Source organism: Eumetopias jubatus, unplaced genomic scaffold (genome assembly GCF_037043125.1).
Source record: "Eumetopias jubatus isolate StellerSeaLion01/CBP00866 unplaced genomic scaffold, mEumJub1_p1.0 scaffold_15, whole genome shotgun sequence".
NCBI lineage: Eukaryota > Metazoa > Chordata > Mammalia > Carnivora > Otariidae > Eumetopias > Eumetopias jubatus.
The window spans coordinates 82450526-82477034 of record NW_028274821.1 but is presented as its reverse complement, the minus strand read 5'-3'; the positions used below and the strand labels follow the sequence as shown (position 1 = coordinate 82477034).

At 55.3% G+C, this 26509-nt stretch overlaps 1 protein-coding gene across 2 annotated transcripts in view; it reads left to right on the top strand.

Annotated features, from left to right (window-relative positions):
• NDUFA8 (NADH:ubiquinone oxidoreductase subunit A8) overlaps positions 1–23947 on the top strand; it is a 39370-nt gene extending 15423 nt beyond the window's left edge. Inside the window, exon 4 of one of the 2 annotated variants that reach the window (XM_088019261.1) lies at positions 23837–23947. In XM_088019261.1, coding sequence (XP_087875387.1) covers positions 23837–23947 — 111 coding nt within the window. Of the gene's footprint in view, positions 1–8647; positions 9052–23836 lie in introns of those variants that run through there. The other variant, XM_088019262.1, reaches the window with a different exon arrangement.
• Positions 23948–26509: the final 2562 nt, after the last annotated feature.

Sequence of the window (26509 nt, the reverse complement as noted above, 5' to 3'; positions counted from 1 at the left end):
AGATTCTGATTTAATTAGTCTGCAGTTTGACCAGGGCCTGGAGTTTTGGAAAGCTCTCAAGGTTATTCTAAGGTCCAACCAGGGGATAGGGTCATTGGCTGTACACATGAAGCAGATCCAGGTTAAGCGCTACTAAGTAGGAAGTGGCTAAGCTGAGATTTAAACCCAGCTGCATCTGGTTCCAAAGTCCATACTCTTAGTATATACCACTGCATATAAGTCAGTCACATGAGGTCTTCTTAAAATGGAGATTCTGGTTCATCTGGTCTGGAGTAGGTCCTGAGATTGCTAGTAAGCTTCTTGTTGGTGCTGATGCTGCTGGTCCGTGGACCACACTTTGGTTAACAAGGGATGAAAGCACACCCTCTTTCTGAGTGGAGGATCTATAGCTAATGAATCTATCTTGCTGCATTGTCTAGCACCAGGTCCTCCCTGATTGTTAATTCACCTTTTTAGAATCAGAGCAACAAGTCCTGAGCTGTTAATGGCTGCAAATTCAATTGTAGGATGTTTTAACTTTTGCCCAAGTTGGACAGAAGTTCTTGCCTTTCTCCCTCCCCACGTTGCTTTGAATTCCTTGAACAAAGAAACTAACGTTTGGCTTTCCTGTATTCTTGATGGAATAACACCACATCATAGCCTTCTAGGACCAAAGAGTCTTAAGTAAAGATAGAATCCCCCAGTCTCTCAGAACAAACGTGTCTCTCAATTTCAGTAGGTAAAAGGTCCCAGAACAACTTGAAAGCAGTTAGTGTGAAGGATCTCTGAGCAGGGCTTCAAATAATAAGAAAATTTTACTGCTGGTTCAGCTTGAGAATAATGAGACTAATTCCTCCCATTTCCAAAGGAAGTTTATCTGCCCCTTTTCCTCTGCCCAGCCTGTTCCTGTCATCCCTATCTGAGTGAATGGTGTCTCCATCCTTCCAGAGTCAAACATGAGATGCACCTTTTGACTCCTGCTCACTCCTCTCCATGTTCCAGTCCAACACGCAGCCCTTTTGAGTTCCCTCCATAATCTCTCACATTTGTTACTTTCACTTCCATCTCCCTGTCACTGTCCTAGCTTGTTTTTGTTCCCCTTGCCTGGATGGTCGACATTACTTCCGAATGGGTCTCCTACCGCCCCCTCGCCCTCCAGTCCATCATCTGACTTGCTGCATGTACCTCTGCTGCTCCAAAACCTTCAGTGGCTCCCGAGTGGCTGTTGACTAGAACCCGAATCCTTACTGGCATTCTGACACTCCATGATCTGGCCTTAGCCTAGCCCATCTCCCCACCATTATCTTCTCCTTATCATGTGCCCTACAGTCTCCCAAATGCCATTCCTCAGTAGTGTTCTCTGGTTTCCAAATCATCACTGATGCTGCCATCCACTTGCTGGGAAACAACCCTCCCCCATCTCTGCCTCTTGAAAGTCTACCCATCTCTCAAGGCAAACACGGATGCTATTTTCCCCAGGAAGTGTCCCCTTCCTACAGCCCGAAGTGGTCTTTCCTGCCCCTTTGTTCCCATGACACAGTATAACATGCAGGTTGAGCACAAGGGATCTAGAGTTGGGCTGTCTGGATCTGAATCCAGGCTCTCTCCAGAGTCTGACCGAGATACCTGCAGCTTCCTCCCCCACCGCTGTTCCCCCCAACTCGATCCGTACTGGACCCTGCTCTCCGCCATTTCGGACACCTGCGCCCTTCCTCATGTGCGCCCTCTGCCCCAAAGTTCTCCCTCACCTCTTCTTGGTGAGCCCTTCCCTCAAGATGCAACTCGAATTTGTCTCCGTTGTGAAACATCCCTCAACTACCCCCAGAGTGAACCACACCTTCCCTTCCTCCACGTTCAAGAGCATCTTGACCATTACAGCTGTTGTACTCCTTGTGAGCAAGAATTGCATCCTATTTTCCACAGCATCTACTTCGTGTCATGGTGGCTGGTGGATATTCAATGCTTGATAACTTTGCTGGATGAATGTTATTCAGCCATTGGCCTCTCCAATGGGAGTAGCTTAGTAACCCATAAATGTGTATCCCTTTGTGTAGAATAAACATGAGAGTGTTTTCTTTTCAAAGAGAGGCTCTGGTTTCTACTGTAACGATTTAGCACCATTGGAGAAAGAAGGAAACCCTCAGGTTTTTTGCCCCCCACCCCCCCTTTTCTTTCAAAAAGAGCACAGAAATCTCTGTCACAGTCTCAGTAAAAATGCTGTCTGTGAACTGAAGGGAGAATGCATAAAAGGTCAGATTAGGCTATGGTAATAAGAAATATAATTGCATGCTGGTATTCCTTTAATTTGAGGGTTGAATGCAAATTAAGCAGGCATGCCCTTTCTGGAAGCCTTGTTTTAATCAATTCTGCTGCTCTGGTGGAAGAGTTGAAGCTAAAATGGATGATAATGTTTCTTCCATTTGCCATCTGAAACTACGGTATTAGGTGATGTGACAGTAGTTTGATGTACAGGCTTTATTCATTCATCCATCCATCCATTCATTCATTCATTCTGATTGTCTGTTGACCATGCAGCACCATTGTGTTGCTGGGTTCCAAGGATCTGAGGTTCCCAGTGGTGAAGTCAGCCCCATGAACTTTCAAGTAAAACCTTTGGCAGCTTTTCTTCTCTATCAGTGTGATGGGCAGAGGGCACAGTTGAGGGTGGTGAGGGGGTCCTGTTCCCAGTTCCATCTCTTACCTTGTTGTGTGGCTTTGGCAAAACACTTTTCCCTCTGAGTCAATTTCTTTAGCTGTAAAGTGAAGTATTGGACTAAGATGGTATCCAGGCTCTTTTCCTTGCCAAGAGTTATGTGAAACGTTTCTCTGCTAGTCAACTTGTTGGGGGAGATGGTGGAGTTTTATTGATTAGATCTAATCGCCTGAGCAATTCATTCTGGAAATTTCACTAAAATTAGAAGGGCATTTCAGGCTTTGTTTTAAAAAAATCACCCACAGTGGCATTTAAATGACATGATGTGGAAGAGGTTAAGGGAGTTTTATCATCTATTTAGAAATTGTTTTCTTTAACTTTCTTGTTATTTTGGCTGAGTTTGTTCAGAGGATTATTATGAAGGCTTTGCACTTAAGAGTTAAGGGAGGAACCTTTGGAGACCATCCCCTATTTGGACTGCCTTCTGATTGCCAAGTCCAATCTGAAGCACTCTGCCCTTGTGGATTCGGACTGGCTGACACTGGAGGCTGGGGCAGTGTGGAGGGCTGGAGTGGGGAGGGTCACCTGGGGGAGCAGGCAGCAGCACCCGGAATATGAGAGGGGACTGGACATTGGAAGCCAAAAGGCCAGCAGTGGGATAACCTGAGACAGAACCAAGGCAGTGTGGTTGGGAGGCAGACATCCTAATAGAGTCACCTACAAAAGCTATGAGCAGGCAGTATGCAGAAGAGAACATCAGAATGGCCAATAAACTTAGGAAAAGATGATTAACCTCAGGAGTAGTCAGAACAATGCAGTTTAAAGCCATAGTGAGATGCCATTTTATTAGTTCAGCCAAACCCTGAAAAGTATTGACCCAGATGCGTGTGTGTGGGGGGGTGGCTGTTCTCCTAGCCTGGGGGCGGGAGCATAAATGGATTCATTAATACGTTATGTTGGGAGGACAATTTGCTCCATCTGCCAAAACACAAAGTATGTGTAGCATTCCACATTTGTAAAAATGTATACGACAGAAGTGCTGATTCAAGCGTCTTAAGATACGTACATGAATGTTCATCACAGCATTATTTGTAAAAAATGGACAGAGAGAGAGAGAAACAACCTAAATGTTGGGCAGTGGGGGCAAAGCAATTGCATGACTTGCAACAGAACCATACCGTGCGATCATGGGCAGCTGGGCAAAGGCCTCAGATGGTTCTCTGCGTTGCCTTGGGGAGATTTCTAGGAGATCCGACTCCCTTATGTGTCATTACATGGTAATGCTCTGCCTACTGGTCTACATCCCTTTCTTGACTTGAGCTTCCCCAAACCAGAAGCCATGTGTATTTTCTCTCTGGCAGAAGCAAAATTGAAACCCTGATTGGCTCCAAAACCTGGGGTCATTGCTCCGCATGGAGCTTTGAGTTAGGAGTTGGGGAGTGACTAGAGATGGAGGTAGGACGAGGAAGAGGGGAGGAGAGGGGAAGGGAGGTGACTTGCCCAAGACCACAGAGCCCTAGGCTTCCTTGGCAAACAGGGTCCGGGAGGCTGCTCTGGCTGGTGCCTAATGAAGTGCTTCACGCCTCTGCGGGATGGAGAAACACACCTTATGTCTTTGAGGTTTAGTGTCCTCCCCTGAGAACTGAGGACAGCCACAGTGCTTCCCTTCCAGGCTGGTTTTGCTGATTCAGTAACAAGATGAGTGTACATCGTCTGGTACCACGTAGGTGTACAATGAACGTGACCCTTTTAAGGTGACAGGTGCACCCACAGTGGGGTTGTGAGGCAAGCTGGACCGGCAGTGGAGCCTAGGTTTTCTAGAGAAGCAGGACACGATACCCGCCTGAATGGCAGCCCCCGGCACTGTGTTCCCTGTGAGTCAGCTTTGGGCTAATTGGTGGACAATGGCGCTAATGAAAAGGCCATGTTCCTCGACAAAAGTACCCACCCAGCTCCCAAGCCTGGAGACAGCTTGAACCAGTTGAGTGGCTCTCAGCTTTTGGGGAGGGTTCCAGCCTGCTGGTGGACTGGGGATGCAGACACCGTCTCGTGCCAGATCTGGCCTCCCTCTCCTTGCCAAGTCCAGTGCCAGGAATCGAGTTGGGTACTGGTCTGTCTCATGGAGCATGAGAACTGGCAGGACCTTAAGCACCAGTAAATTCCCTTTACTTTACAAATAGGGAAACTGAGGCCCACAGATGGGAAGGGCTCTGATAATCGCAAAATTAGAACTGAGTCTGGACTTCTGACTTGCCCACCCTGAGCTACCTGTGGGGCTGCAGCCAGATGGGAGAAGGTTGTGCAGAGCTGGATGTGTGGGCAGTGGTGGGGGAGGGGTTTGCAGATAGGGGACCATGTGAGCAAAGGTATGGGGGGGCGCTGTGGAGGCCTATTGAGGAAACAGTTGTAACAACAGCTAACATTTATTGGGTGCCTGCTCTTTGTCAGGCACTGCACCAAATATTTTACATTTATTGGCCCATTCATTCTTCATAAGGATGCCATCAAATAGGCATTCTTGTTTTTCCTGTTTTGCTTTATTTTATTTAATTTTTTTTAAAGATTTATTTATTTGAGAGAGCGAGAATGAGAGAGAGAGAGCACATGAGAGGGGGGAGGGTCAGAGGGAGAAGCAGACTCCCCACTGAGCAGGGAGCCTGATGCGGGACTCCATCCCGGGACTCCAGGATCAGGACCTGAGCCGAAGGCAGTCGCTTAACCAACCGAGCCACCCAGGCGCCCCCTGTTTTGCTTTATTTTAGAAGAAACTGAAGCTCAGAGAGACCATGTCATTGTCCCAGGTCACACAGCTCCTAAATGACAGCACTAGGATTCAAACCCGATTTTGTCTGACTCTCAAACTGTCAGTCTTTACCAGTCTTAACCCACGATACACATCCCACGTGCATGTGGAAATGCTCGGCACGTAGTAGGCTTGAAAAATGTGAGTTGACAATTTCCATGATTCAGAGTCCAAGTCACATTTTTCAAGCGCCTCCTACGTGCTGAGCATCTCCTCCCGTGCCCTCCGTGTGTGGTAGTGCTGGTTACTACTACTGTTGTTACTACATCCTCTGACTGATGTGTGGGTTCTGCTGGGTAAGGATATGCTCCCCAAGTTTCTGATGGGAGCTGAGGCCCAGGGAAGTCAGGTGGCCTGCCCACAGAAACCCGGCCGGCTGGGGACAGAGTGAGACAGCAGACTCAAAGAGATAAGCGTAAGGGACAGCCTGGCCAGGTCTCAGGAGGTGGGGAGGGATGGGGCAGGCCTAGGCCCAGGGCAGCAGCCCCTTCCTGGCTTCCTGACAGCACTATTGTTTGAAGCCGGTTCTTGGACATCCAGGAAATGGGCGACATCACTCCCAACCAAGGAGAGGAAGCTGCTTGAATGTTTCAGCTCCGCCTCACACGCTGGCCCTGCGGCTGGAGACGGGAGCCGGGCCAAGGCTGCCTGACCCCCCTCCCCTGCTCAGCCGGGCCACCCAACCCCCACCCTGGTGTCTGGTCTGCTCCTGCACCTCTCTGCCAGTCCACACCAAGCCCTGGCAGCCCGGACCAGCAGACCTGCCTGCCCTTGGAGGCATCTCCAGAGCGCTCCTGAAGCCCCTCTTTCTGAGGTCCACAGCCCCTTGCATCCTATGGGTTGGGACTCGCCTCCCACCATGCCCCATGCAGGATGGGAAGCTGCACCTTTAATTCTCCAGCACCGGCTCTGCCGTATAGGGCCTCAGTTTCCTTATCTGTATGGAGGCAGAATTGGTGAGCTAGGGCCGGTCTGGGTCAATTCAAAGGGCACTTTCACCTCTGATGCTCTGGAATTCTGAGTCTAAGCATCTTTCTGCCTGGATGAGGGGAAGGAGTGCCGTGGGTGGCACCTGGGGCCTCAGAAAGAGGAGGGAGAGGAGTTCAGGGGACAGAGCTCTCACTGAGGGTGGAACAAGGTGACCAGGCAAAGCAGAAATCAAGGATGATTCTTTCCCTTGGGCTCTGGAATCAGCCTGGGTTCCAATACCACTTCTGTCCCATCTTGGCTGTGTGATCTTGAGCAAGTCACTCCACCTCTCTGAGCCTTTGTTTTCACACTGTGAGATGCACACAGGAAGACATCATTTGCAGAGTGGTTGTGGCAGTTAAACAGGGTCACAGGCACAACAGGGGCATCAGGCACATGGCAAGCATGTGGCGCCTCTCCCCTCACTTGGGGGATGTTTCTGGCAGCAGTTGGAGTGAGGTGGAGAAACAGACACTGCAGTGTCCGAGTTCAGCAATCAAAGCTCTGGGGGAGCTGGGAGAACAAAGGTGCTGTTCTGTTTCCTGACTCCCCAAGAGAGTGGGGAGCCAGGCCCAGCCATTGGTGGCAGAGGTCTGTACCTGGCATTTGGCAAACTCGCAGGTCCCTGTTGCCCAGGGTTGTATGTACCATGAGATGGTCTGGACACAGAATGGAAACACAGCCTGTATGAGTGGCATGTGCCCTTGGGGTCACCTGCTGCACCTGCTAGTTCAGTGAAGCCACGAGATGGATGGCACAGGATTCCCCCTCCTGAGGTCACAGCACCAGTCAGGACTGGAACCCGGGCCTCCTGCCTCCCAATCCGAGGCTCTTTGTACTTGAGGAGGGCCCTGGGATCAGAGAAGCCCCGCTTTACTCCGCAGCTCCAGCCCAGGAGATGAGAGTCAGACTCTTGTCAGGGAATAGAAGGGAGGCAGAGTTGCCTGTTTTTATGCTAGCAGAGAAAAGATGGACCCAAGCCCTATCCCTCCCAGAGAGCTTTTCTCCTGGGCTCCCCAGCATTCCTGACCTGCCCCAGCCAGCAGGGGCCAGAGACTTTGAGCCTTCTCTCCACCTCTTGGACCTCAGGCTCCTCTTCTGTTAAACTGACGTTAAATATTCTTCTCAAGGGCTTCTGTGAAGCAACAGATAGGAAGCCCTCTGAAGCCCTGTAAGGGTGAGGGGTTGTTGTAGACCTTTCATTTTGATAATAGCATTAGTTGAGCACCTAATTTGTGCCACATCATTGCCCCAGACCCCACAGCAACCTGTGAGGAAGGCATCTCACAGGTAAGGAAACAGGTGCAGAGAAAGGAAGGATCTCTCCAAGGCCACATAAGGTACCAGGGGCTTATAAGAGACCAGAACTCCAGTCCCTGGTTCCAGTCCGAGAGAGCCCTCTCCCAAATACTCTGCTGTCCCGGCCTGGCAGCTCTGCCATGCTATGCTGGGGGCAGGGAGGGGAGGACGAAGAGAGGAGGGGGTGGGTTAGGAGCCCCCCCAGCCCCCCACCATGGGGAACAAATCTCCAGGAAGCCCAGCGGGTGGCTGGGTCCCAGCGCTGATTGCAGGAGATGGCACCAGGGCCAGGCGGTTGCCATGGCGACTTCCTGAATGCAGCGCTGTTCCCGCTGAGGCTTTGGGAAGGGAAGACATACCTGGGCAGCCCCTGCACTGGTTCAGCCTCTCTGAGGGGGAGGACGCACGGGTCTGTGGCAGCACAGAATCCACACACACACGTGAGTGAGCTATGGCAGCAGCAAGCATGTAGCTGGAGCGAGCATACACATGGGCCTATGATGCAGAGATCCACTTGGGACTGGGTGCAAACCTTCCTGACAGTGAGCAGATCTTCTAGGGATGGGAACCAGTGAGAGAACAGGAGTCTTGGCAGAGGGAACAACAGGGAGGCGCTTGAGAGCAGTCAGGGTGCAGCTGGGCAGAACGAAGTGGGGTGGGGTCAGATTACCTGGGGCTCTGCATGCCAGGCTGAGGAGCATGGACCTTCAGCTGGAGGCACTGGGGAGCCAGAGTGGGCTTGGAGGCAGGGAGGTAGCATGGTAGGACCTGAGATCCCACCAGCAGCCCATGCAGGATTAGTCAAAGGCAGGAGAATGAAGGCAGGGGGACCAGGGTGGAGACCGAGCTTCCTTACTTAATGGCTCTATTTTTTAAAATTAGCATTTATACTTTCTAACACATATTTATAATATCTATTGCTTGTTATCTGTCTTCCCCACTAGGAGCAGAGGGATTTGTCTGCTTTGTTCACTGATGTATATCAAGCACCAAAATGAGTGTCTGGTACATGGTTTTCAGTAAATACTTGCCGGATGGATGGATGGATGGATGGATGGATGAATGGATGGATGGATGAATGAATCCTGGGTAAGTGTGGCAGAAGGGATGGAGAGAGGTGTAGGGCCTGAGAGACACGTACAAGGTAAAGTGGTTGGTTGGATGAAGGTTGAGTTGGTCAGTTGGTGGACATGTGCGTGAGGCCCCCTCTGAGTTGGCGGGTATGGCCCCATACAGGTGCTTTCTAGTCCATGAATGAGGCCGTGGGGTGATTCCAGGTGGGCTACAGGATGCTGGGACTATGAAGGACTGGAGGGTCAGATGGGGAAACTGAGGTAGACCCCACGAGCCGTGCAGTGGGCCTGAGTGCCCTGGGGCGGGTGGGGGGGAGCCTTAGGGTCACCATAGCTGAATGTCCAGGGTCTTCCCCTGACTCCTCTGGGGCTGGGGTCTGTGGCATCTTCTAGACCACTGCTTGGCGATAGAAACATAACATAGGCCACAGATGCAAGCCACCTACATCATTTTAAACATTCTAGTAACACAAAAGTAAAAAGTAAAAAGAGGCAGGTGAAGCTAGTTTAAGAGCACAGTTTACGGGCATCTGGGTGGCTCAGTCGTTAAGTGTCTGCCTTCCGGGGTCTTGGGATCGAGCCCCACATTGGGCTCCCTGCTCAGCGGGAAGCCCGCTTCTCCCTCTCCCACTCCCCCTGCTTCTGTTCCCTCTCTCACTGTGTCTCTGTCAATAAATAAAATCTTAAAAAAAAAGCAGTTTACTTCTCCCATTGTGGTGACAATTCCATCCCTTCAACAGGTTATCAGTTTAAAAATGATGCCTGAGATATTTGACATTCTTTTTCTGGTGCAGAGTCTGAAAGCGAGTGTGTATTCCACGCTTACAGCAGACCTCAACGTGGACTAGCCACGTGTCAGTGCCCAGGAGCCATATGTGGCCCGTGGCTACTGCGCTGGACGGCACAGCTATCTGGGCTGTGGAGCTCACCCCCTGCTAATGAGGTCCTGGGTGGGGCTGGGTCCGGAGAGGCACCTCAGGGACACCAGCGGGTTGGGGCGGGGATTGGGGAAGGGAACGCCTGGGTCAGCCCCAGCCCTTTTCTGCTGCTTTCTTTGGGTTCAGCCCTGTCACTTGCTAAGTCATGTGACAGCCTTTGGTTGGGCACTTACTATGTGTAAGGCACTGTGGTAGGTTCTAGGGCCAGAATAAGGCAATTAGACGAATATTTCCCCGTCTCCTAGATGGGGAAGCTGATGCTCGGAGAAGCAGAGGGCCTTTCTGGAGGTCACTCAGCTGCTAACCCTCTGAGCCCTTCCCCTGCCCCATGTTGCCTAGAAGTAAGTAAAGCCTAGAAGTAAGTAAAGCCCGCAGGAGGGAGGAGTGGGGTACAGAAGGCATCTGCAGAGGCCTTTCCTCAAGGAAACCCCTGCCTCTGGACTTTACACCTCCCTGGGGACAAGCTTCCTCCCCTCCTCCTCAACCTCCTTTCTCCCAGCTGCCTGAGCGGTGACCCCAGGGCCTTGAAACCAGCAGTTCCTGATGCTCCTGCATTTAGGCCACCTTCTTCCTGAATCATATTCAGTCCAGGGACCCTGCAGAAGGGACAGTGATTGGTCACCAGTGCTGACCTGGCAGCTCCAGAGACTGGACTGGGGCCAGCCTGGGTGTCCCAACTGGAAGGCAGCAGAGGGCTGGGAGCAGAGATGGCACAAGCACTGTTCTTGGTGCTCGAAGACATGGGATCAAGTCCTGACAACTCTTTTTTTTTTTTTTTTTTACCAGCTGGTGACCGTGGGGAAGAGACTTTGACCCTCCAGGCTTTGGGTTCTGCTTCCATAAATGAGTAGGTAGCTGACCACCCAGGCTGAGGCCACCCGTTGGCCCCAAAACACATTGTTCATAAGAAGGGTCAGTCAGGGCTTGGAAAGGGACCATTTTTCACGAAAGACAAACTCCTGTGACTTTGGCTTTGAAACCCTGATCCAGTTGAGCTGGGAGCCTGGCAGGGCTTCCTCATGAGTGCGAGCTCAATGGTGTCTGGGTTCTGGGCTCCAGGACTAACTCTGGCCCAAGGGGTCTCTTCCTTTGAGCTTTCTGTCCTCCTAGATTTTACTAAGCACCAAGTGCCAAGTGGGTGCTGAGGAAGTTAAACAGCCCTTCTTTACAGATGAGGAAACTGAGGCACAGGAAGGTCTGGCCAGTTGCCTGAGGTTGCCTGGCCAGGAGGTAGCAGAGCTGGGCTTTACACCTTGGCCTCCTCGTCCAAAGTCATTGCCTCTGGCCTCCGCCCAGCGTGCTGAGGTGCTACGGCTGTCCTCCAGGAGTCGCTCAGGGCAGCTGCTTCATGGGCGGCCTGGGTCCCTTGTGGGCCGGGGCCAGCCAGCCAGCCATGCAGCAAGACACGCAGGAGCAGGGAGGCCTCCGGGCCAGGCACGGCCGGATTCACAGGTTGAAGACTGTTCCTCTGGCCTTCCGGACTCCGTGCCTTCCCCTGCAGCCCCTTCCCTGGCCACCTCCCTTCCTGGCCTGGTGCTGGGGGTGACCAGCGGGTGGGGTGGCATCCGGGCTGGGTCTAGAGCTGTGAAGAGGGTGTCTGGGCAGAGACTGATGGCCTGTCAGTTGGCTGCCGGCACATCCTCAAATTCTTTGTCTCTGTGCGGAGCAGGGATTGTATAGGGGGTGGGGGTGGGGCACTGCAGAAGAGGAGGAGGAGGGGGTGGGGGTGCTAAGTGGGAGGGAGTGGGACGGCTCCCACTCTGGGCCAGCCCTGAGGCTTGGTCTGGGAGGTGTGGGTGTGCGTGTGTGTGGGCACATGTGTGTGTATTTGTGTTTGTGTCTGAAGAAGTCAGGACCCTGTCCCCTGCTTTGGGGTCAGACACTTCAAATCCTGGCTCTGCTCCCAACTTGCTGGGGGGCCCGAGGGAAGTCTCTTTCCTGTTTAGTGTCCCGGACCTCTGTTTCCCCATCAATACAATGGGCCTGTCCAGCCCTAACGTGCTATTTACGTAAAGCGGAGCTGATTAGAACATTTGGATCTGAAATTCTGGAGGCCTTGGGGTTCTCCTGATGGAGCAGGCAGCAGGGGCTGAGTCTCAGAACTGTCTGAGGGAAGCATTGGAGGGGGCTGGGTAGGTGACCTGCCCTGCTCCCCCCCCCCCCCCAACTGCACAGAGCCTGCCAGTAGAGCAAAAGCTATTCTCCTCAGCCTGGGCATCCTGGCTGACTCTGCAGGGAGTGGGGCTGATGGAGGGGTGGCCAGGAAGGAAGTGGGGAGAACAGAAGCTGTCATCTGTCCTGAAAGAAACAGCTCCCCAGTGCTTGGGCCACCCAAATACATGGTCTAGCCCCACATCCAGAGACAGACAGAATCACCCCCCCCACACACGCACACAGTCACATAGTCCTGCTCACACAGCCTTCCCTCACTCAGTACCTGTCATCCAGCCATCACCCGGCAGCCACACTCTGCATCGTGGTCTCGTGGGGAGCCAAGAAACCGAACACACAATCACAGCCCACCCCACTCACACAGGTGTATCTACAGATGGACTCGTACACGCGTACACACACAGCGTCACAGGACATACACAAACACAACCACACAGGCACAAAGCCCTTCGAGAGTCACACGCTGATGCAGAATCCTAGGTGCCCGGGGCAAACCCTGCTGCCAGCAAGCACGCAAGTTCACGCATGCATGCATGTCCCTTTATGGGTGAGCCCAGGGCTGTGCCTGGCTCTTTGGAGAACCTCATAGACACACCTGGTGGTGTCACAGAGCCCATTCTGTTTGGGGTCGGGGCAATGAGGAGACTTCTGTGGGGGGCCCATGCCCCCTTTAATAAAAGAAACTAGATGGGCCCCTCCCCAAGCACCCCCCTCCATGCTCCAGCACCCCCAGCTCCCCCCAGCCCCAGCATCCTAAGCACTAGGCATCCTTTCTGCCGATGCCCCTCTCGTGCTGCAGGGTGAGTGCACTTAGCGCATCTCCCAGAGGGCAAACAGAGGGTGGGGAGGAGGAGGGGGGGGTTGCCCAAGGACGGAGCCAGAAGACGTCAGAGGCGAGATTTGAACCCGGAGGGCTGGGCTCCCCAAACTCACACTCTCTCCCGCCGCGCACTCCCCATCTTCCCCGGCCCAGGGACCCCCGCAGCGTGCTCCCGCGCCCCTCCATCCCAGCACCCCACGGCCTCCGGGCATAAAGCCACTTGGCGGCGCTCAAGGGGGCGCGCGTGGGAGCGCGCGCGGGGGCCCGCGCCTCCGGCCAAGATGTTCCCTCTCGGCGTGATTGACAGGCTCGAGTGCCGAGAAACAAAATTGTTTATGCGCTAATGAATAAGGCCCTGATTGCAAGATCCTGTTTGGAAAATTATAGTGCGGCGGCGGCGGCGGCGGCCGCGGCGGCCCAATTACAGCCCGCGCTGCATATTCATTTCGTCTCTCCTTTGCATCGAGATGAACGGGCGGCCCCGCGCCCTGCAAAGGCAACACCAAATTTAGTCCCAGGTTCCGCACTCCTCCGCGCCATTGTCTGCCCCGGGCCACCTGCCTCCTGCCGGCCTGATTGCCGGCCACGGGGTCCGCCCTACCCCCTCCTCGCGCCGGTATCCTGCGTCCTCTACCTCCTTGCTCAGGCTCCCGGGGTCGGTCTCCCCCCCTCACCCCCCCCCCCCCCGTGTCTCTCTCCCTCTTCTCTCTCCTCTTTCTCCGAGTGTCGCACACACTTTCTGACTCTCTCTAGATCTCTTACTCCGGGTGTGAGGCTCTCTGTCCAGAGCATGAAACACACCGGACGCCCTTCCCCTCTCCCCGCTCCTGCTGTAGAAATTCTCTGGGTTCCCGAGTACTTGGGGTCAGTAGGGACCGTAGTGGGGACCTGCCTGTCCTGTGGAGGCCATGGAGATATGAGGGGGAGCCCACTCAGGTGTTGGCTTTGAAGATGGGGCGGCTTGACCAATCCCCCAAACCAGCCTGCTTTGGGAGGAAGGTTCCTTGGTGTCAGTGCATCTCCTGCCTCTGGGAGGCATCACCCGCCCATATCCTAGAGTCCTGGCACCTAGCCTGGTGGAGCTGTGCTCCCTCACACGCGAGTGCCTTTGCACGTGCTGCTCTTTGGCTGGCACCCCCTCCTGTGCTCCCAGACCCTTCCCAAGCCTGTCCTAAGATGCCTTCTGTTCTCACCACCCCCGGGAACAGGACAGCTCCCCTCCCCTGAGCACCCTCATTCCCAGGCATGTCCTTCTGTTGTAGCAGTGAGCAGGGGTACACGCACACCCTTCTCCAGAGCCCCGAACCATGAAGCCTGGGGACTGGGGCTGAGTTACCTGGTTGCCCTGCAGTCCAGTTCATGGCTGGCCAAATTAACACACCTCCTCTGTGATACGGGGTTTTATTCACCCCATCCTGTTGTAGAGTGTTGGTGGGCAGGAACGGATGTGAGGCTGGGGAGGAGGGCCTGGGGGGCTCCCAGCCCACACGGGCCCCAAAGGTCAGGATGGCCTGTGTCTCTAAACCCTAGTTATCCAGCCAGCAGCAAGCACGGCTGCCCCTTCTCACTGGGGTCATTGCCCTCCCTACTCGACAGGTGCCTGAGGCCCACGTGTGGCCACTGAGGTTTGTGGTGATGGTGATGGTGGCAGGAGCTTTTTAGAGGGTGAGGATCATGCAGAGTGAGGCTGTGCTCTTGTCCTTCCCTGGGACCCTCGGAGTGATGAAGACACTCCCTCCTGGGGTAGGAATTGGGGGACCCGATGTGCACAAAAATGGGCAACCACATATACCGACTGGCCTAGCCAAACACCTCCACCCAAAGACACACAAAGTAATATACTCACACAGTCGTTATATACAACAACGCACACACACACATTCAAATCTGAAAGATCCACGCAGTCTGAGACACAAAGACAGTGCCGTCCCAAGGGCCGTGCATGGGGCAGCACTGCCCTCTGGTGGCTATTCTGGCAATCTCCATCTGGCCCAGACTGGCTTCCCAGAGCCCCAGCTGAGCCATAATGGGGGGCACCAGACCCAGGGAACTGAGACTCCCAGGGAGGAAAGGGCAGTTAAGTGTCCCTGAGGATGAAGGTCTCTCGAGTTCCAGCTCCCTGCCCCCATCCCCATGTACTCCAGGAGCCCAGTATGCTAACAGTAGGGCCTGACCAGGGATGGTGAGAGGGAGGGAACTCCCCGTCATGGGAGGTGGACAAGTTGATCAGGAACCATCTTCAGGCTGGTGGCCTTAAGTGTCAGGTTGGACAAACTTGGAAGTCATCGCCAGCTTGGGATGATATATCTAGCCTTATCCCACCCCCATCCAGCCAGCACACCCTCCTGTCCAGTTTATTCATCAGCCATCAAACTTTGAGACCCTCTCCGTACTGGGAGCATCAGTGTGAGATCATGGATGGTGGAAAATGAGGTCGCAGAGGGTGGGAACTTTCAAGGCCAGTCTTCGGAGTAAGGACTGTATTTGAGGCTAACAAGGATCTGGGGACAGGCTCAATCAGGGAAGCAACATGGTCAGATGGGCATGTGAGAGCCAGCAATGAGAAGAGGCTGGGGGCAGGAGGGCCAGCCAGGAGACACAGTGGTGGCCAGGACCAGGGTAAGGCAGGAGTGGGGTGGTGAGAAGGAGGTGGATTCCAGAGCTACTAAGGAGATCGGCTCAGCCGGTTTGGTGAAGGGCTGGCTGTGGTGGGAGGGAGCCGGAGGAGGTGAGCATAATGATGAAGTTACCCAGGGGAACATCAGTGCTGGATGAGAGGGCCAGACAAGAGATGACAAGTGTGATTTTGATCTGTTGAGCCTGAGAGCCAGGGGGACACTGGTGGGAAGTTTCCAGGGGGCAGTTGAAATCAGGTCTGGTGACATGCACATGGGAGTCGGGAGGTTTTGAACTGGTAGTTAAAAGCAATGAGCAGATAAGATCACCCAGGCAAGGCCCTTAGAAACCCTGAGCACTGAAAAGATGGCAGTGCCCGCCCTACATCTGTCGGTGTAAAGGAAGGATCTAAATTGTCAAACATAACACTTAGGTGTCTTACAAAAATTTTATCATCACCAAATGGATGGGTTCATAAAAACTAACATTTTCCTACCGGTCTCCCTTTTTTGGCACCCTTGGTCTGCTGGTGCCCTGAGGCTGCCTGTCTGCCTGCTTGCTTGCTAGGTGATCCAGCCCCACATCCAGCCAAGAGCAGCGATGTCAGGGGCCCAGGGAACATCACCATTCAGGGGCAGAAGGGAGCAAGATGCCCACAAAGTCTGGGAGGGAATAGTCAGGGAGGTAGGAGGAAAACCAGGAGTGTGTCTCTTCAGCGGGGCCAAGGAAGTCGAGAACTTCAAGAAAATTATGTAGAAAACCAGAGCTGGTAAGGAGGTGAGGACTGGAGATGTTACTCCAGGTGTGTCCGTGGGGCTGCCGGGGGCGGGGGGGGTTGTGCAAACCACTCACTCAGCAACACGGAGCTGGTTGCCCCTCCAGGTGTCCTGCTCTGGGGTGGGGAAACTCGGGTGCCCCTTGACCTTAAGGCTTCCCCAGACTGAGCAACAGGAAGGGGATGGGACCCCTGGGCAGGGGTGGAGGGGAGCCGGCCTGAGAAGGAGAAAAGTAGACAATGGATCTGCGGATCTGCGGCAGGGGATCTGCTGGGCAGTGGGAGGCAGTCCTTCCTCCAGCCACAAGGGGGCAGCATAAGAACAGGTCATGCCTGTACCTCCGGATCCTTCGATGTGTCCTTGAACGACCTGGGTCTCAGTTTCTTTTCCTGCGAAGTGGGTCAGCTGGACACCATAATTTCTTGGGATCCTGAGGAGATTCGCTTCATGTCATATTGTCCCATCCATCACCCACCTGGACCTCCGGCTTGGTCTCAGGGGACAAATGTGGACGGCCTCCCAGCTGATGGCACACGCATGTATCAAGTGGTCGGGTACAGACACGGAATGTGGGCAGGGACACAGAATGCTGGCCTGAATGAAGCCCATGGGCATATGCGAGGTGGGCAGAATGGAGACTACATGATCCCGCAGACGTGGGTTAAACCTGTCTTAGCAGCAGTCCCTGAAGGTTGCGCCACTTCCTCTTCTCTGCCTCTTCTGTCTGCGCTGTAGCCAGAGTCCAGCCGGGAGGCCAGAGCCTGGCTTCCTTGTCATGCCCACCGCTGACCCCCTGCGTGACCTTGTCCACATGCTGCCCGTTCCAGGCCTTGGGGCCTTGTGGACGGTGGTGGGAAGGAGGCACGAGAGCGTCCTCCGCATCTCAGCAGCCTCACCATGCCTCTGAGGCAGGCCTGCCCTATCCTTGGACACCCCCTGGTGCCTCCCCAGGGGCCGGGGCAATCTTGAGGGTCAGGACAGCTGGTTCCTGGCCCTGGTGCTGCGGTCTGATCTTCAGAGAGGCCGGCATGAGGGGTCGGGCCTGAGGCCTCCCTGCCGTATCTGAGTGTGGCCTTAGTTGACCGCTTCTGGAGGGATGGCAGGCTGACCAGAACTGACCACGAGCAGGCGTGTCTGCCCAGGGAGATAGGGCCTGTCCGGAGGGGCCCCTTCCCCACAGGGTGTGAGGTGACCCAGGGCAGCCTGTGGAGAGTGGCACGGGAGAGCACACAGGGGCCAGCTGGACAGCACCACCTCTCCTGCTGTGTGACCTTGGGCAAGCGGCTAATCCTCTCTAGGCTTTGGCAGGGGGACTTATGCAGGATTCTAGACAGTATCTTGTAGGCCCAGAGTAGCCCTAGGATCTGGGCCAGCCACCTAATCCCTGGGAAGGTGGCCTCATGGAGCCCACTGGGGCTTTAAAAAAATTGGGGATCTGACTTGCTTAGACCCTGGTACCTAATTTGGGTTTGGGGGATGGGAAAGGGTAATCAAGAGACCCTGCAGTCACGTGGGCTTGGCCACTGCCTGGACAGGCGACCCTGTGCAAGTCCCCTCCCATCTTGGACCTGCCATTTCCTTGTCTTTCTGAGTTCTGCTCAGAGCAGGACCTTCAGAGTTCCCAACTCCCACTGGGCGCACGGCCTCCCAGGTGGTGGGCCGAGTTGGTTCTTGAGGCCCTCTCTTCCCCAGGTGGGCCCCATGACTGTCCAGGACTGGAAGTGTCAGACGCTTGGGGGGCACACAGGGGCTGGTGGCGGGGGCCTGGGCCTCCCTCTGGACCCCCTGGCAGCACTTAGCCGGGCCCCGAGGACCTGTCCCGAGGCAGCTAGTCAGGCCTGGGCCAGTGGGGTGGGAAGGGGTGGTCTGGCCCCCACCCACCCAGCTCACCTGCCCATTAGCCACTCTCACCTGTGCCTCAGCCTCCCACATCTGCAGGAGCTGAGGATCTGGGGCCACGGCCTGGGGGCCCCCAAGGAGGGGAGAGAGGGAGGTGCTGACAGAGGCTCCAGCAGGTGTGGTGGGGGGAGGGGAAGGTGAGCTAGAGACTGCAGACAGGAAATACGTCCTCATTCCTATTCTGATGGCTAGTGCAACTGTGCGCAGCCTCACACCTGTATCTGCACACCTGTAGGGTCCGTCTTGGGGACCTTGAGGGAGCTGGAGCCAATCGCTTGTCTGGGCCCTCTGGGATCTGGGGTCCCTGAAGCTCAGGGGTGGTGCTAGTGCTGCTCTTGTTGGTGATGGTGAAGCTGGAGTTGGCCGGCCATGGCGGGTCACTGGTCAAGTCTGCACGTGCTGCGGGTGCTGGAGGCTGAGCTCACGGTAAACCTCAAGGCCAGGCCCCGGTCCTCACTGCTGCGCTATGGGTTCTGCACACACAGAGCAGCCATGTGTGTACAGATGTGGGGGTGGGGACACATAAGCACAGCCCCTCGGGATCAGGCAGGTGTGAACAGCATGGCCACAGAAGGGCAGACACAGCCCCAGGAGAGTCATCTGCTCAGCCACGCATGTAGACACATGTACGGGCCCGGATAGGTGACCACGAATGCGTGGACACCCACCAGGAGGCCTGTGAAGGCCTGGGTGTGCACGGTCATGCACGCAGGCGCGGGACAAGCATGGGCCTGCAGATGTGCACAGACCTTATGTCAACAGCATGCATATGCATGTACGTGCATGTACACACACACTGGGTGCCCCTGAATGCATGCTTGCGGGTGTGCTCGCAGGAACATGCCAGTCCTCGGGGGGATGTGCCTTACTCTGAGCACACATCCCCCCTCCAGGCCTCCCAGGTGTCCAGAGCAGGCCCTGGCTTGGAGCAGATGAGACATATGCCCCACTCCTCAGCAGGTGGAGAAGGGCTTGGGGAGAGAACTTCACCTTTTTCTTGGACTGGAAGACATGGCAATGGAAGGTGTCTTGGGTATCATTTTGGGTGATAAAGCCAAACACCTTCAGGCGTAGGGAATCACGGCACACATAGAAGATTCTGGAGGAGAAGGAGGTACAGGGCATGACCGACACCCTGAAGCCACCAGGCCCCGAGGGAGCTGGGCCTTAGCAGGTTGGGTACCCAGGAGCTGAGGCTGAGCCGAGGAGCCTCCAGACTTGCGGACAGGGTCATGCGTACTAGGACTGAGCTCTCATCCCTTGACAGCTCTAGCCCCTGAGGAGAGACAGTGATGAGAGAGGCCAGGCCCTGCCTGGGGTAAGGGTTATGGGCGTCTCAGCCTCGTAGGCAGGAAACCAATAGACACAGGCCAGGCACAGCAGGGGTGGGAGCAATTAGGGGATTCCTGAGTTTTATGGGGCTGGGGTCTCCTCAGGATACCAGGGCAGCGGTAACCAGTAAGGAAGCCGCCCCTACCCCTGCAGATAATCCTTGACCAGAGCCAGACTGGCGGTGGCCTTGGCCTCTGGCTATAAGGGCTCGCTCCAGATCCTGGCCACAGAAGGCGCTGGGAGGGAAGGAACCCAGGCTGAAGGTCAGGAAGCCCCTCCAGTTCCAAGCAAGGGGCCAAGCCAGCTATGGCCAGGGTGCTGGGCACGCACCTTCTCTGGGCGCCCAGTGGACCTGGTGCTTTGTAGCCCATTTCTCAGTTGATCCTCATCAAACGCCAGGCCAGGTGGGCCCTGACACTTCCATTTCAGAATTTTAAAAATTGACATATAATTCACTTACCGTAAAATTCGCGATTTTAAAGTGCACAACTCAGCGGCTTTTAGTATACTCACCAGGTTGTGCAACCCTCACGACTACCTAGTTCCAGACCATTTTCATCACTCTAAAAGCAATCTTCTTAGTAGCAGTCACTTCCCATCCCCCAGCCCTTGGCAATCGCTGATCTACCTGTCTCTACGGATTTGTCTCCTTGCGACGCTTCACGCAAATGGAACCCTAGAGTATGTGGCCTCCTGTGTCTGGCTCCTTTCAGGTTTTAAAGTACTGTGCTTCCATCTTATAAATGGCAACCCTGGGCAAAACGCATGGAGTGATGGTCCAAAGTCATATGGCAACCAGGACTTGGGCCCCCAATGCTGCCCTTTTAAGGACCTCCGCTTGGGGTCTGTGCTTGGGGGCGGGCTAGGGACAACAGAAGAGCTCACAGCCCATCAGACTGGCGGCCATTCTCAGCTCTGACTGGGGTTTGCTATGGGGGGAGGGAGAACGGAGGGTCAGTGTTGCCTGATACTAACACTAGTAAATAATGATAAAAATGATAGTTGACATTTTGACTGCTTCTTTTGTGTTTAGTGCTGTGCTAAAGAAGTGCTTTGTGGGCACTTCCTCATTCAATCTTCATGACAAACCTGAAGCAAGTACTATTAGTATCATCCCCATTATACAGATGAAGACACCAGAGCACAGAGAGGTTGAGTAGTTCAGCTAAGGACACACAGCAAGTTAGTGGCAGAGCTGGAATGGGAACCCACATGGTCTGACTTCTGACTTCCTGCTCTTATCCACCTATACAAGTGTTCTACCTCTTCCAAAATTGCAGGGGGAAGCAGCAATACAGAAGCTCATAATTTTAAATGTTCCTAATGTTGGCAACTAATCACAATTGTGTGCAACACTTTACAGGCTGCAGGCCCCAATCCTGGAAAGTGTGGTCTAAACAAAGGGAGGGGACACCCACCCTGGGTTTCTTCCTCAGCATCAGTGCCAGTTGGTCCACTTCCTTCTTCACAGTTCTGGCAGAGGTAGGGGGAACCTGTCACCACCTGGGTACCCACGTGAGTCCCACCAAGGGCCATGCAACAGCAGGTCACTGCCTGGCCCAGCGGGTGGAGTGATGGTGGACCAGGCCCTTCCCCTGTCTGAGTCTCCATCTCCCCTCTGCAACCAGGGGAGAGAACTTTCTTTTTTTTAAAGATTTTTATTTATTTCTTTATTTAACAGAGATAGCACAAGTAGGCAGAGTGGCAGGCAGAGGGAGAGGGAGAAGCAGGCTCTCCACTGAGCAGGGAGCCCGATGGGGGGCTCGATCCCAGGACCCTGGGATCATGGCCTGAGCTGAAGGCAGCCGCTTAACCGACTGAGCCACCCAGGCACCACGGGAGAGAACTTTCTTGTGGGATTAAGTGCAATAACCCTGGCACAGAGTAGTGGCGCAATCACTGTCCGCTGATTCAGAATCAATAGGAGAGACAACAGACCAGCATTTGGGTTGGAGAGGCTCATTGAGGCCAATCACAGCATTTAGTGCGCACTGGGACGATTCCAGACACACTATCCACACATTGCCGCAGTCAGTTCTGACATCACCTTGTTGGTTACGGGTCTGGGGTTTCAGGCCAGGCAGCCTTGTTTGAATCTGCCACTTCTTAGCTGTGGGTTACTCCTTGGGGAGTTACTCAACTTCTGAATGTCTCTGTTTCCTTCCCTGTAGGATAGGGACAGTAACACCTACCCTTAGGTCTGTGGTGAGGTGTCAGTGAATTAACGCCTAAAATGTGTAAAGCACTTAGAATATTGCCTCACATTCACTAAGCATTTACTACAAGTGAGCTTTCCCCCTTATCACTATTAATTGTCATTTTACTGGTGGGAAAACTGAGGGCAAAGAAAACTGAATGACTTGTCTAAGGCAGTGGTTCTCAATCAGGGTGGGCGGGGGGAATCTTACTTCCAGGGGACATTTGTCAATTTTTGGAGACATTTGTGGTTGTCACATCTCAGGGGCTGCTGCAGGGCTGCTCACAAACACCCTGTGATATGCAGGACAGCCACCACAACACAGAATTCTCCAGCCCGGGATGCCAGTGTGCTAAGGTCCAGAAGCCCCTAGTCCAGGGTAACTCCACTGGAAAGAGACAGAATCGGGGTCTGAGCCCAAGCCGGGGACCCCAAGTGGCCATAACTACTGTGCTGTCTGCCCCTTGGGGTGTCCTCAAGGTGAGTGTCCAGTGAGAACCTCACTGCCCAGACTGCCCACTATCTTCTGGAAAGCCAAAGGGGGAGGGAGTAAAGTCACGTATCTGCAAAAGCCCCTCACCCACACCTTGCTCCTCCACCTCACAGGGACTTTGGTGAAGCAGAACATGGGTATTGAGGGTTGATGTTAACCACAGCACAGATTTGGCGGGGGTTCCTTATTTCACAGCCCAGCACGTCTGAGCTGTGAGGGTCAGAGAGAACATTGGTCCTAGCCCTCATGGGACAATGGAGAAACAGGGCTCTGAAAGGAGGTCACACAGTCCAAGGCTGGGAGCAGAGCCAGGACTGGATGCCAGCTTTGGGGCCTCCCAACGCCAGCCTTTCCCCTGTGCGATGGCCAGCAGCCAGGCAGCCCGCCAAGGAGCAGAGGCTCACGTGATGCACGCGCGTACCCGCCCCCCTCAGTAAACCCAGTCATTTAGAGGGATATGCTTTGCACAAGAGTTGCGCTCTTCCTCCAGGCTCATTGATCCCGGGGCCTCTGCAGGGCCCCTGGGGTGGCTCTGAAGAGGCTGGGATTGCTGCTGGCCAAGTAGCCGCCCTGGGGCCCTGGCTGGGTGGCTGGCTGCCAGGAAGGCGATGTCTTTGTCCCTCTGGGAACCGGCACGAAGCCTCCATCCGGGGCTGGCTGGCAGGAGGGGCTGCAGACAGCCCCCCGCAGGTCTGGGCCTCATCTGCCCAGGCAGCCCCAGAAACCAGTTGCTCAAGGGACATAGACCAGGAAACAAGCCAGAGGGATGAGGATTAGGTGGAGGGAGGGCCAGGTTTGGGGAGCTGAGAGGGACCCACGTTTTGCTGAGGGAAAGCCACTGGAGCTGGGCTTGGAGGGGCTAGAAGTGCCGGGAAGGCGGGACTGTCAGTTGGAAGGAACAGAAGATGCCCACAAGAGCCGGGAGAGGGGAGAGCATGTGGGGGCACGGCGGACGCCCACGTGGCCGCAGAGAGGGTGGGCAGCTGGGGAGGCAGGCCCTGCACCAGGGGGCCGGTGCTGGTGAGCTGGGCTGGGCTTTTCCTGAAGGAGATGGGGCTGCAGCAGGTCCTGGAGCAGGGACAGGCGGGTTGGAAGGCCACTGTGCCATGGAGGGAGGGAGGGGAGGTTGGGCAGGTGGGAGGCACTGAGGCCTGCAGCACAGTGAGGAGGTTAGCGGGAGGATGAGGCCTGACCCGGGGCAAGGGCAGGAAGAGGGGACCTGAATTCAAGTTCATAGGACGTCCTAGGCCAGTGCCACTGTGAGGGAGGATGCCTCTGTCAGGCCCATGGCAGCAGGCAGGGAATGAGCCCTTCCAGAAGGGCAGGCCCTCTGTTCTTACCGAAGCCAGGTCTGCACAGCAGACTGTTAGTCAGAGGCACCGCGGGGCCAGGACAGGTGTGTGTGTGGGGGGGTGGGGCTGGGCATTATGGGGAAAGGCCTGGTTTCCCCATTCTTATACTCAGGCAGCCTCTGTTCTCAGGAAGAGAAGGTAACAGAAAAGGGGAAGAATGACAGAGAAACGGAGTCTGAGGCAGAAAGCACAGCAGAGAGACGCACAGACGCACGGTGTGAGTAAAAAGAAGCGCTGCAAAGCCCAGGGAGACAGACATACAGACACAGAGAGACGTGTGGGGGACACACAGCAGCAGGGAGGGACCGAGATGGAAGAGAGAAGTGAAGTGCAGCCACCACGCCCGGGGAGCTCCCCGTGCAGGGACAAAGGACAAGTTCAAGAGCCTTCCTGGGGTCTGGCTGGCCCTCAAGAGGGCTGCTCACTCCTCCCTGCGTGGTGCTGAGCCAACCCCTCCCTCTCTAGCCCTCTTCCCCTTCAGGTCCCGGCTCCAGGACGACGAGTTCTCCAAGCCTCCTGCGTCCACACTCACTGAGCACCTACTGTGTGCCACCACGGTGCATGCCTGCCTCCTAAAACCCTCCCGACAACCTTACCAGGAGGCTCAGAGAGGCTAGGCTGCTGGCCCGAGGTCACACAGTAAGTATGCCCTGAGATAAAATTCAAGCTCAGGTCTGTCTGATGAGCGAAGAATTTTTTTCTTCTGTTGCCCCGCTCACCCTCCCACTCCACGGATTTAAATGCCTCTGTCTCAGAAGGTGCTTCAGTTCGTCTCAGTATTTTTAGGAATGTCCCCCCTCCCCCATCTCCCAGGTTTGGTTGGAAAAGGAGGGACCATGGAGGGGGCAGAGGTGGGTGTCAGAGGGGACTCCAAATCGCGTCTGGATCCTTCCACGGAAGCCTGGCAGCTTCTCTGGGCACACCTCCCTCCCTCCCTCCCTGCAATCCCCTGGTCTCTTAAGAAGCTGGAGGAACAATTGCTAATCAGCTTCCGAGAGAGTCTGGGGAATGAATGGAGAAGCCAACAAGGCGCCTCAATTGCTAGCAGCTGGTCCCCTCCCCAAGCCGCAGCCCCAGCGCTGGCTCCTCTCTCCCTTCTCCATTCCAGCTTTTCCTCCTTCTGCCTTATTTTTCTCGGGCCTCTTCAGGTTTCTCCCTTGACCTGATGCAGCCACAGGCTCTGAGGGACCCCCTTCCCAAACACATCCCCTTCACTCACCTCCCACGTGCAGCTCCCGGAATGCTAAGCATGCTTTCATCTCTGAGCCTTTACACACCCTAGTCCTGCATGGCCAGCCCTACTCTAGCCAGCAGACTCCTATGCATCCTCTGACGGCCAACTTCCACGCTGCCCCCTCGGTGAAGCCCGCCTAGACCTCTCCCACTCCTCCAGGGCAACGCCCCGCCGGGCTCCCATAGCTGTACCCACACTGGGATATTTGTGGCACAGCCCCTCTTTCTCATGCCTAGGACAGGGCCTGGCCATACAGGCAGTCAGTATGGCAGCGCGGTGTGGTGGGAAGGTCACTGGACCTGGAGTCCCGTGGGTCCAGTCATGGCTTTGACTTGTGGTTGGGCTGACCTGCCTTTACCTGGCTGCCTCCCACCCTCCTTGTCCAGGTCTCAGCTTCTCTGTCCTTCCTTGGGTAGCCTTCTCTGACCCCCCCCCCCCCGCTTCTCCCTCCAAGGGGGCTCCATTTCTTCCCCCGGTCCCACTAGGAATGACTCACTCAGCATCCCTGGGCTCCTCCAGAGCAGCAGTCCTGACTGCATGGCCACCACTGCAACCCCAGCACTTGGGGAATGATGAATGAATGAATGAATGAATGAATGAAGAGAATCTTGAGTTTCTCTTCTGTAATGGGGATAATAGTAATTCTGCTGAGGGGCCACTGTGAGCCTTGGCGAAGGTCCATGTTTGCTTTTTTGCCAACTCTCACTATGATTGTAAATGTTTACTGAAGGGAACCCAATTCTCCCGGGGCTGTTCTAAGGGATTCCTGCAAGCAGAGCACCTGGAGGTCTCCTCGGAGGAGTAGCCTGCCTGCTAACGGGGGCGGGGAAGGATGTGGAGCGGCTAAAGGGTTTGTAGAGTCAGGCTGGAGGCACAGCCCCTGAGAGCCAGACTGGCCGGCCTGGGGCATGTGTCACCCCTACACCCCAAAACTCCAGACGCAGCCCCAAGTTACAGCTGCTGAGGAAACAAGGGGCCAGGAGCGCCTGGCCAGTGTGGGCTCTGGCCCCCTGGGCCAGGAGGGGAGGCTGGATTGGGGCCCATCCACACTGCAAGGGCACCCAGTGCTTCCACGGTCATAGCCCGGCCCCCTGCCAGTGTTCTCTGGCTCCTCCACTAGCCTGGGAGCCCCACGAGCACGTGGCTGGAGGCTCTCTGCGTGTGTCCTAGTCTTGAGGTGAGAGAGCGTGCCCGGGGCTGGGGGGTGGGGAGCTGGGGCCTGCAGCAAGGGCTGGAGCAGAGAGTTAGGATGGCGGCGTGGGGGCGTGCAGACCTCCCCAAGGTGTTCCTGGGGGCCGGAGATGTGGTCAGTTGAGCTGGGGGGCCTCAAAGCCCCATCCTTGCTCAGAAGACTCAAATCGGGTGGCAGCTCCAGGGCAGGGGTGCTGGGCATGGACATGGGTGGGGCTGCAGGCTGGTCCAGCCGCCTGGGCCACCAATGGGTCCTGGATGCGAACCCCAGACCCACCTGTTGAGGGCCCCAGCTCAGAGGAAGGCCAGTTCATGCCCTGCCCCGGAGAGGGAGGCCCACAGCTGGCCAGGGCCCTTCTGAAAATGGAGCCCGAAGCTTGGAATAGCAGGTGGGGCTGAGCTGGCGTCAGCACCGAGGGCCGCAGGCAGATGGCCCTGGGCTGAGCTGGAACAGCCGGCCTCCTTATTTTTGGATGGGGAGGCGGGCAAGGTCCCTGCTCTGGTGTCACACGGGCCTGTATTCAGGTCTCAGCTGCGCCTGTGACTGACCATGAGTCTTTGTCAAGTACACAGCTTAGCTTCCCTCCGGGAGGCTCAGTGCCACCCACCTCACAGGGCCCGAGTGAAGATTCAGGGAGGGAGAGAGCACGTCCTGCTCTAAGCACAGCACCTGGCATGTGCAAGGTGCTCACAGCTCGTCATCTGTTGCTATG